A 12,262-nucleotide genomic window follows, 5' to 3' on the forward strand; every position below is an offset into this window, starting at 1 on the left:
ATTTAATGCAGTTTTGTCCAAAATGAACATATACTTCTTGACCAGATATTACTCTACATAACATACCCCTATATCCTATCTATAGTTCTATAAAGCCTAACTCTATTGCCACATAAGCCACCCTCCCCATTACTACTACACCATATAACATCTCCCTATACTGCTTCCTGCTCCTATAAGTGGTCTTATTGCTTAAACTCATTCACATATTTTTACAAATACATTCTCATATTATTGCATATAACTGCATCACTGTACTGCCTCACGGAGCGCCTGGATTTTCCCATTTATATAGTTATGTCATCAAACTAAAAATGGTTTCTCTGCATAGAAATAACTAAAGCAGCACTGTTACTATCTATGGCCTTCCAAATGACTTCAATGTAAACCTTATATTTGTCTCCATAACTCCTCATTTTCTGCATTTTTAATGAACTTTTTGTGTGTGTGTGTGTGTGTGTGTGTGTGTGTTTTGGGATATCTGTACTGCCCTTAAAAATAAAGCAATATTAAAGAAAAGCGATTGTTGACTTCCAACAGGACTGATTTAACAAAACCATGGATATAACCAGAACAGCCTCTCATAGACGCACAAACGTTACATACTTACACAAGTGAGTGACACGCCAAAGAAATCTCTTATAATAAGGTTGACTTAAACCCAAAGCAGATCGATCCTTGGTCCACAGCCCCTTCCAACAGAGATCCTAGTCCTATATGCCAGTAGTGAGGTATAGCTAACAGACATATTTTCTATTGCAGACACAAGAGAAAAAAAAAGGCTCTTTGGTACAATACAAATTAAGATGGCTGCTTTTTCCAGGGATTTTGTTCAAGTACAGGTGATTGTGTCTCTAACAGTAATAAAACAGCACGCTTTGCCTTAGACGATACTATCCTGAGTATAAATATATATTGGATTGTTTTTACAGCAGGTAGATTAGTTGGTATAAGGGTCTTATAAGGGTTTTTTTTTTTTGTTCCCACTCCTTTGTCAAAATGTTTTTTTCTCTCTATTACCATAGAAAGAGATCAATAAAACTAATGTGAAACTTTTTTGAGGTTAAAGGGAACATCAAAAAAGGACTAAATGACTATTATTTAAATGAGTAATTAAAAAAAAAAATAAAAAAAAAAAAATATATATATATATATATATATACATACACACGCACACTTTATTTTGATAAAGACTTCCTTGCTTATTTTCCTTACTTGGGAGTTCTGTGTATTTAATTTCTTGGATTTAAAAAAAAAAAAAAAAAAAAAAATATATATATATATATATATATATATATATACTATATATACATATGAGTGTATACACTTTCTGATGGGGCCTCAGCAGGAGGTGGATATAGTAAGCCTTGAATATCCTTTTATTGCCTGGATAATTACTATAATACATTATATAGTAGTTACAAGAACTACATGCCACACTCTATGATCATGTGTTGCTGACCAATGACGACCACGGGAAATGGAATCATGTTTCTATATCCATGCTCTTAAGCAGCTGAAACTCTGTGTCCTAAGTGCTCATGCTAAGTGTAGTTCTAGAATTGTATTTGTAGGAAGAAGCGTACAGCCTTTACTCTTATCAGAAGCACAGAAAAAACGCTAGAAACTCTGTCAATTAGCCGGAATGCAGAGTTCTAAAGCAATTATCTATCCAGTAAACAAGGGCCAAAGTGCTGTTTCACCCATATGGATGCTCTGTCTGGACTCCCGAATCAGAGAAGAAAGCTGCTTGCAGGGCTGTCCATGATAGACGATTGGGATTCATCTTAGGAGGTGACCCAGCAGTTCTATAGGAGAGTGGGGTGGGGATGCGAGAGGGCAACTTGTCTGGCTGTATATCAGCCCGAGGACGGATTTTAGGGCGAAGTTTTAGTTTGTAAATGGAAGGAACTCTATCTGGGCGTTTGGAGGACTTCTTGGCTCTTAGAATAACACCTTCTGTCTCTGTACTAAGATTATGGGAATCATGTGACTCTTCATTCTCAGCAACCTCTTGCTGGTCCTCAGGAGCTGGAGGACAAGAACTTTCGTCAGAAGAACTGGACAGAGCTGGAAGCCTCCTCCATGATGATGCAGGTAGAATAACTGAATTCCCTTCTGTACCTTGTTCCCTGCCTCCTCCACCCCCTGTGATGTAGAAGTTGAGTGAGGAGGAAGAAGAGCTGGAGGAACAGTAGGCAGAGTCTACTGGAGCTGGTTCACATGATGGCGGACTCACCAGAATCCCACATGCCTGTGCTGGCTCAAAAGACTCCGCTGTCCCCAACAGCCGTGAATTTTCCAGAAATTCCTTTTCTAAGCTATGATAAATTTGCTGCTCCTGGTTTGCATTTAGTGGCTCAGGTGTGTACTTCAACTGTCTCCGTGAAGGAGTCTTCAGGGGCTCCGTCTGGGTACGAGGATTAGGGGGCTTGGATGTGGATGCCCAAGAGTGCTGTCCATCTTTGTCTCTTGAAATAATCAGAACTGTTTTCTTGTTACTGGGGGGACCCTGGCTCCGGGCTCGTCGATTCTGAAGGCCAACTTGGGATGTGGTTTGTGTTCTTCCACGATCCACAAGGGGAGACTGTGATGCTTGAGTGCGACAGGGAAGAGGTCCCCGATCCTGGGACTGGCTGCGTGTTACAGAAGCACGATTTGTCATTCTCACCCCATCCACAGATTTCCTGCCGGCGGGGGCACTCTGAACTGAGGAGGCAGAAGAATCACTATCACCAGAATAACGGCGAGAACGAGGAGGCCTAAGAAAAGGAATAGTAAAAAAGGTTTAAGAAGAGAATAGTGTCAATTAATTAATTAAGGAAAAAAAGTCCCCGAATTTGGAAGGTGAGAGCAGAATGTTTGACAGTAGATACTAAAATATATAAGGAAAATGTTAAAGAATCTTAGTATGTCAATGAACAATGATTAGGATTGACTTATTTTATAAAATGTTAATAAAGCTACGCGGTTTCTTTTTTTGTGTTTTTTGCTAGTACAATACGGAGAACAACAGTCTGATACAATTTCAAGAAAACTAAGTTTAACTTAAAAGCAGTATAACTCTCACAACTTTACAATAATAATATAATACATATTTGCAGTATGACTTAGGAAGACCATAAAGGCCCTCACAACACAGAAACATAGAATTTGATGGTGAAAAAGAACAGTTTATTCTAGTCTGCCTATTTTTCCCGATGTACAGACTCAGACCTTGGTCCCATCTTCAGGATAGCCTTATGCAGACATCCACAATACCTTGTGTCAAGTGCTAGAAACCAGATCACAGATGTCAGGGTTAGACCTTTTTTAATCGACACCATATTTACTATTATGTTACAAGGAAAAATACTTAATAATGGAAAAAACTCCAGAACTGCAGTTCCATTATTTTATCATTTCTTGAGCTTGCAGTTCACAGATGATACAACACCTGAAGTCAGTTTCCACAAGTTTATATAGCTTCTATACAAACAGTCCTTTACCCTGTGGGCAAATATGTTAATTTCACACTCATTCCGAGTTGGAAAGCTCTGTGAAAAGTGTAAAAACAAGAAAATTCAAAGCAAACTCAAAGAGACAGTGTAAAAGAAGGAAAGTAAGAAAATCATACATACTTAGAAAAGGATCTATATAAATGACCATGGTATTAACAAGAGCTTAGCTTGCGCATAAATCATAGAGGCCGACTTATGGGAGCACATTAACACACCTGAATGAGTTGATAGTTTGCGTTCCTGGACGTTCACTGCGAGGAACTGAGGCCCTGGGAGTGCTGTGCCGTGGAGGAATGGGTGCTGGAGTCATGCGGGTGGGGGTTCCTCGTGGAGGGTTAGAGTCTGGCTGTAGTTTTCTGGCAGATCCCTCAGATTTGCGTCCTTGAGAAGAGTTGGAGACAGGTGAAGGGGCAAGACTGGGCGCCCGTTGGGGTGAGAATGTTGAGGGTCGTGATGTCTGAACACGATGAGCTGCAGACAGAAAGGAACCACGTGTATTGCAGAGATAATCAGCGCAATGACACACTGGGTAGACAAGGTTAGACAAGTGTTGTGTAGGGAACTTACCAACAGAATGACATCTGCAAGGATCATGCTTGTCCAGGTAATGCTCTAGAGTGTCCCAACCACCACCAACTCGCACCATGACATGGCTCCGAAGTACCTACATGTTAAAAAAAAACAAATTACGGTAGTCAGACATATTACAGCGAAGATAGGAAAACACAGAACTATGTCAGACGAGGTATCACAGTCAGCAGGGGAAATATTGGCTACTTCTAGGTCAAAGATGAGACTGATAAGCATAGATGCACATCCCTTTCTATGAAGTAACTACCCAAATTTGGCCCTAAATCTATGTTTTGGGAGAGCTTGTACATGCGTCTGCAGAGGGCGGGCAGGTGTGTGCACTACAGTTTATCATTGATCAGACCTTAGAAATCTAGGAAACTAAACAATCTTCAATTTTGACTGGAAAAATAAGTGATCCAAAGTTTATGTTACTGCTTATTGCCCTGAAAAAACTAGCAAAGCTCAGTAAAGTCCAGGTTACTGAGATAAAGACAGAAATTCGAGAGGCAAGACAGGATAAAGAGATGGTAGCTTCTGTCATTACTGCTTAATAATGTACAACCGCCTTGTCTTGTGTTACACAGCTTCTGTTTCCGCTCCAAGAACCCCACTAGGGAGATTACTGTTTCACTGCAGGATCCTGTGTATGCCATTTGGGGCTGACATGTCTAGTGTGTGCCGCTAAAACCCTCAAGAACAAAGTGTTGCCCCCCCCTGGTATATATAAACACATCACAATGTAATATTGGACGCATATTTTATGAAAGGTAACTTCTTTTGAAACAGGCAGTATTGGATTCATACATGGTAGCCTCACATTTGAACTGGATGCAGAGCATGCATTTATCTTAAAAAAATATATAGATAGAATATATTTGACATTTGATTTATTTTGAAGAAGCTCATTTTTTTTAAATTTCACTTAGTAGTTCCAAAAAAAAAAAACAAACAAAAAAAAAACCCCAAACCATTAACCTGTTTTCTCTGAGTAATAAGTAATGAGCACTGCCTGCACCCAGATTAGCACGCACTGGCCCTTTATTAAGCACATGATCTTATCAAGATAACCTCTGCTGATCCGAGGAGAAAGAGCTCTATTAATTGAATAGTTATGGCTAAAATTTAAATAACTGCTCTATTAATATCTCTAAGAATTCATAAAAAAGTTAGAAAATAGCGTGTACTTTTTAGAATTCTGCTTAGCTTTCTGATGACTCGAGCTGATGGGATTACAATGTGCCTCTCACAGAATTCTAGAATAGAGCCTTTTCTAAAGATAATTTCCTTATTTCAATATTTATCCTGGTTGCTAGTTGTGGCATGTGACTGTAGCATTAAGTACATGTTCATATTCCTTTAAGTGTGTTATCACCCAGTAGCATCAACAAGCATAACACACGACTAAACCACCGCACGCATTACATGCATGCAACATAATTACCATTTTGGTTTTTGGTTACAATTCTTGTGCAAATAGCCACACAACATAGCACCGAAAATGCACAATATACAAGACTTAAGACATAAGTGATTATCGTAATGATTTAATATGAGACGTGGTATTTTGGGCACCTGAGGTCAGAGGTCATGGTCTCTTACCCGCACAAAGATCAGCGTGTTACTGTCCCCGACCTGATATTTTCCCTCGGATATTTTTATCATTGGGAACTGAGATGGGCATCTGCAGCATCCCAGTATCTCACGAACCTGAGGGGAGGAAAAAAAAAAAGGATTGTACATTAAGCAACTAGCGGCTTTATCAAGATAAAGGTATGTTACAAATTGTGTACAATTTTAGTGATCCATTGTTATGCACACAAGAGCAGCGCTTAAAACAGAACGCTTGCCATTTTTTTATTGCCAGATTCTGATTAAAAAACGTTTTCAAAAATATTATGCTGTATTCTTTTATAAAGCAGTCATGGTTTTTTGCATACTATAATGTATTCAACTGCTGCATATCAACTGTTAGTATGTGTTCTGGCTCTGTTACCTAATCCTAATCTCCTATAGAAACATCCTCAATTCCTATACTGCCTGTAGTACACGATAGAATGTCTCGGTCTTAATGACACCATCACATACTCTGACTAATGAAAGTCTAAACAGTAACAGATTTCATTAGCGATGCCATAAACAATCAGCTCCGTGTAGTGTTTGAGCAGGGAAAGTCATCCAAAATGTCACACGGCCGACAACAATGGATGACTCCAGGTCTGCTGACGAGTAAAAACTCACCGGGCTTGGCCTTTGTAATAAACAGTTAATGATTACAGAATATATTATACAAGGTGGTGCAAACGGGGTGTAAAAACTTGAATAAAGGGGTAGATTATATATTTGTCGGTGTATAACCACTGATACGTATACATTTGTGGGCCATTCACAGATTAAAAGTGCTGTTCCACCTAGACCCCCCCTCCAACTTTCCTAAGTACTTAATTTACTATGTACTGGCCTTCCATACGCGGTAACTAAACTAATTCCGGTTTTAAAATTATGCACCATTTTTCTTTAGTTACTTGTTGAAAAACTTTCAATGGGGCCTCCTAATGTGTTCCCTCTGCGCTGCTCTGCTCGGGCTGCCTGCCAATTTCTGACATCACCGAAGGGATGTTTGCTTGGAGGGCTTCTCTTTTAAACGGGGACTGGAAATGGTTGCAGGGGGCTTTGGAAGAATAACAGGATTCTGTTTCTAAGCAACTCTAGTATCTCAATAAACCCTTTAATGAGGTTTTAAGTGGCAGGGAGGTTTCTTTGACTTCTCTTTGTATGATGGGGATATTTAATGATGCAGCCTACATGGAACAGCACCTTTAATGTACTTCTGAGAAAATAGACAGGAAAATACTCACTTCCTTGAACCCTCTGAATGCCATAGACATACAGGCTTTGCGGTGCAAGTGGAAGTCCCCTGTATGTGTGAACAGCTGCCCATAACAACATATAATCCCTTCATTTTATAATATATATAATTATATATAGAACAAAGCTACCAATTTATATGAAAATGTGGGGGGATGGGAGGCTCTGCCTATTTTCTTAACTTGTAGATATTTTTTAAATCTGGTCATTATGACGGATAATTTAAATTAAGTTAGCAAACAGAATTATCTATGAGGGGTTGGCAAGTAAGCAATGAGAGAGCTCATCATACAGGTTGTCAAAATGAGAAAGGATATAAATGACCGGAAGCTGCAGAGGACCAAATCAGAACTGCATGCTACAGTAATAAAAAACATGGTGGCTGCTGTCCCCACACCCGCTGAAAGAAATAATGCAAAAATAGTCTATTTCTGATATGTGAATGAATCTCCTCAATAAAGATTAATAGCTTCTGGTTTATTACACAGTTCTGACATTTAAGAAGTTAGTCACTTTATTCTAAGGATTGTTAAGCTAAAAGCAGCCCAATGAAAGGGGTGAATGTCATAGTTAATCAACCCTTTATGCACAAATTTGAAAAACAATAAACTAGTCTGGTTGGCTGAAAACATAACTGCTGCTTATCAGCGTGCGGAAGAGAATCGAAAGCCACAAAGGATGCTTTCATTCTAATATACTGTGTGATTCACATGACTATTAGCTGCTCCCTGCCAAATGGGAGGAATCCATAAAGGGGTAAGACTTATTGCAATTTCCATTTAAAAAAAAAAAATATTATATATTATATATATATATATATTGTTTACGTATGATTATTATAAAGGCCAAAAGTCTAAACCCATTAATGCTCTGTAGGTTTACTATGTAATCAAGATGTAGCAATAAATACACTCTTTCCGTGAATGGATGGGAGAATAATGAATTGAACTGGGTCTTGTGTGGCGTAACGAAGAGACGTTTTACAAGGAAAGGGACAGTGTGTTTAGGGTCTCACCAACTCATCCAAGTTCTTGAGATCACACAGGGTACGAGCGGGCCGGTGAGGTAATTTAACACGTGGGTACGATGTCTGCTCAGTGCTTCTCCTCCCGCGGCTCAATTCTTCCTCAATCTCCTCTTCCATTTGGATAAGAACTGGCGCAGGCATGCCCAATCTGGCACCCCTTCGGGCCACCTCGAGTAAACATAGAATGAAGCTCTTCTCTCCTTTTCTTAGCACCAAGTCATTGGTCTCAAACATCAAAACCTCTGGTATCCCAAGTTCTTGCCGACACCAACCAATAAAGTTGGACACATTATCTCGGGCCAGGAATGAGCCTGGAACAGCCCCCTTCACCTGGAATATCACGTCTTTCTGGGGCAGCCTCCTGCTTGCGGAAACTTCAGGGAACTGCTCCCGGAAGTCTCGTGCTAAGCGGTTCAGATTGTTGGCATGTTGGCAAAGCGTGTAGCCTGTCTCAAGAGACTCCATAAAGTTGACGGCCTCCATGTCCAGGTCATATAACATATTGAGCCAGTCGGTCAGATCTTCTTTCATCGCCTCCAGGTACTCCTCACTGGAGCGGAACGGCCTGATGCTTTTGGAAGCGGACGATTGAATTTGGCTTTGATCTGCCATCTCTCTTCATTCCACGCGTCAATCACCTTGATCTGTGCAATATATAACATAGAAGATAGGTTAAGAGGACATTCTCATCATCCTGCGCTTATGGGATCACAGTGCACCGAGCGGCAAGTAAATCATATGGAGAGTGAAATAGAAACAAATGTCCCCGTGAAGGAGATGAGCAACCTTAGGAGTTCTAGTGTCCTTACTATAGCAGAACAAAGACAAATGGAGTATTATTATGATCTTTTATTTATATAACATCATCGAATTCTAAACAGTTACACATAATGAATTATTTCAAAGAACAGAGGCAGAAGGTGCAGAGTGACCTGTCCCCAAGAGCTTACAATCTAAAGTGTATGCCAAATCCAGTAGATGGAAAACAACATGCAGCGCAATAAATGATAATAAAGACTCAGAAGCTCCTTCAGAATCATTTCAAACTTGCATCAGGTTTAACTTATGTCACAAAAAGTCATTATTACCTCTGGGTTCTCTCCGGCTTCTACAATTCCCCTCACTATCCACGTAGTGTACACATCCATACTGTAATTAATGGCAGTATGTACATAGGTGACAAAGATGTGCTTTTTTACTGTACTCTGAATCTTGTGGAGAGTTTAGCTATTTTCGGGGTTCATTATATGATGTTGCTCTCAGTTGGTAGCTTTCAAACAAAAAGAGAATGCCTGCTTGACCACAGTTATTTTGTTTACTTGTGGCTCTGCATTATTTTGTTCAGCTTGTTGGTGACGTATGCAGGTCTATAGCGACAATGCTCTTATGATCAGCTCAATCGGCTTAACGTACAAAATATGAAGTGCGTATATTTACTAAACTGCTGCGTGATAAGACTATAAACATCAGCACAACGGAATATGACGGCACTATATAAAATAAATAACAATAAACAATACGTCGTCAAGTGGCTACTTTGGGCGAGTGTAGTATATGCTCAGGGTGAGCAGCGTATACTTCACTCGGTCAGTCATATACAGCAGCAGTTATATGGAGCCATGGAGAGTCATTCCTACCCCCTGAGAGCAGAGATTGATCAGCCCTCACAGGAAGGAGACCGGAACACCGGACCCGGTACTTTCACTCACCTCAAACTGGCCCTTTTCATCTCTTTGGGGGGCTCTGGTCGATTTACTCCCCCACCCCCCTCAGACACAGTGCAGGGAGTGGGGGGTCGCGCCATATGTCACACCCCAAAAGTGACTGTCTCCGTGGATCATGTTCTCGCTTGACTTCAATGGAATGGTTTAGGAATCGCCCCGGGAATCCTTCGCCCTCCTTCCTTGCTCTATGCCGCAGTCGGTAAAAGTTGAGATTGGAGGCGGGAGGCAGAATGTGTTCCGGATCCCCGCAGTCCGGGCAGGACAAGGCTGGAGGTGGGGAGAGACGGAGAGAGACAGAGAGGGGGAGGCGAGAGAGTGTAAGAAGCAGAGAGCCTCGCCCTCTGCACAAGGTTAATGAGGCAGTCTAATCCTCACTACAGCCTGTCTGTCGGCTGCAGCACCCTCCAGGCCTCCGCTGTCCCTCACTGGCTTAGCAGTAATTACTCAGCACTCTCTGCCGGCTTCCGCCGTCTCCTGAGTGTCATTCTGTCACTCTCAGCATCCCTGTCACTTCAGCTGTCTCCTGGACCACAGGACAGGAAGCCCCATCCCAGCACTCCCTGGCACGAGAAGCTGCCTGTCTCCCCCGCCCTTCCCTTATTCCCTGGGAGGGACAGCAGCATCTAGAAGAGACCGCTTCATTACAACTTCCTGCCGGCCCGGGGACTTCACTCCATTCATTTGGAAGAAAGAAAGGGAGGGGAGAAGGGGGGATTCGGACCAACGTGGATAAAGGAGGAAGGGAGCCGAGTCGGTGACTAATGAAGCCCGTGTGGGCGGCTGCGCGCTTACATGTGTAATACATGACTATCCTGGAGGCTCACATACATGTGTCATGCACTAACTGCTGTGACATTGCTAGCTGTAGAAATTATGCATTGTGTTCTATTCACTCTTGTAAAGAGACTTTAACGAATAGGTCCGGTTGTAACCCAGAGACAACGAATAGACAGAGACTTTAACGAATAGGTCCGTTATATTTATTATATAGAGACTGGCTGTCCCAGAACAACACCGATGAAGTAAAAAAAAAAAACATGATGTCATTAGTACACACTTTCAGTGCCAGAAGTGCACAGCTTATTTTATGGTATCAAGTCACATCTGTTAGAATTGAGGGAGTGCATCGGTGCAGGGACTTTGCTTTGGGGCAGATGGTTGCGCTGGCCTTCAAACGAAAGGCTTGTGGCTCTGTGATTGACGTTACAAAAGGAATGAGTGGCCATTGAGTGAAAATTTCATATAGACATTTCCTAGCTATCATTCTAAACCAAATTCAAATCCTAAGTAATGCTATAGGAGAGCTGCGCGCCCTTTTTAAACAAGATGAAGTCCTGGGTGCCGGTGCCCTCACAGCCAAGGCCTCCTCTGGAAATGAGTACTGTCACTTTAAGGATGAGCTCACTGCCGGCAGGGAGGGTGAGGCTGGCTTGTATCAGAACTCCAGACTATTTGGCTTCTGGCCCGAGTTTAAATATTTTAACGTCTTAGCCAATGCGGAAAAAAGAGACAATGACTCTGCTTTTAACCTCTGGCTGACGGAACTCCGCAGCCATACCTGTTTTCATGCAGGGAAGGTGCAAGTTAGACATTTTCCACTAACAGAGCTTTGATGTGCCATGAGGGCAAACGATCCAACGGTGCTTCGCGTCAATTAGATACACAATACATTTGGGTGCAAAGTGATAAAACCGGTGCCATCGCCACAATGGCTGCTTAGATGACGTTCCACTTTATTAATAACCCCCAGTGCAAATACAGATAAAGAGTTAATGAATAGCACGTACCAGGCCAGACTGGCCATGACTAAGCAGCCCTGGCACATACATCTAACGGTGCAGGACCTGATGTGCTGCTGGAGTGGCAGCGTTGGCAAGTTATGTGTACCTGCAGAGCACACGGCACCGGGATGCATCCATGGAGGCCCCACCTCGCAACTTACAGGACTTAAAGGAACTGCTGCTATCGTGTTGGTGCAGATACCACAGCACACCTTCAGAGGTCTAGTGGAGCCCATGCCCCGGCGGGTCAGGGATGTTTTGGTCAATGTTATGGCTGATTGGTGTGATATTTATATTTATACACACACACATACAGTATCTCAGAAAAGTGAGTACACCCCTCACATTTTTGTAAATATTTTATATCTTTTCATGTGATAACACTGAAGAAATGACACTCTGCTACAATGTAAAGTAGTTAGTGTACAGCCTGTATAACAGTGTAAATTTGCTGTCCCCTCAAAATAACTCAACACACAGCCATTAATGTATAAACCTTGGCAACAAAAGCGAGTACACCCCTAAGTGGAAATGTCCAAATTGGGCCCAAAGTGTCAATATTTTGTGTGGCCACCCTCTTCCACTCCTCAGCACAGGGATAACCTGACAGATCCGTCATAAGGCTACAGCATACACACAGGCTGGTCATACACTGCGCCATCAGTCAGTGAGTTACTGTGGCAGGAGACCCGATTGGGGTATCTACAGATATCGTAAATGCCTGCCACAACAGCAATGATGCTGCCAGAAAGAAATGTCCAATCTTCCATCTAAATCCACATTTAATGTGGC

The 12,262-nt window shown here is 41.8% G+C and overlaps 1 protein-coding gene across 1 annotated transcript; it reads right to left on the reverse strand.

Annotated features, from left to right (window-relative positions):
- Positions 1-1,360: 1,360 nt before the first annotated feature.
- GAS2L1 (growth arrest specific 2 like 1) lies at positions 1,361-10,143 on the reverse strand. Its single transcript, XM_053457040.1, has 6 exons — positions 9,675-10,143; positions 7,954-8,609; positions 5,673-5,780; positions 4,068-4,164; positions 3,716-3,971; positions 1,361-2,762 (listed from the first exon to the last, which is right to left on the reverse strand). Exons 2-6 carry the CDS (start codon positions 8,575-8,577, stop codon positions 1,700-1,702), a joined length of 2,148 nt encoding a protein of 715 aa, XP_053313015.1. The 5' UTR covers positions 8,578-8,609; positions 9,675-10,143; the 3' UTR covers positions 1,361-1,699.
- Positions 10,144-12,262: the final 2,119 nt, after the last annotated feature.

The sequence above is a fragment of the Spea bombifrons genome, chromosome 1 (genome assembly GCF_027358695.1).
Source record: "Spea bombifrons isolate aSpeBom1 chromosome 1, aSpeBom1.2.pri, whole genome shotgun sequence".
Classification (NCBI taxonomy): domain Eukaryota; kingdom Metazoa; phylum Chordata; class Amphibia; order Anura; family Pelobatidae; genus Spea; species Spea bombifrons.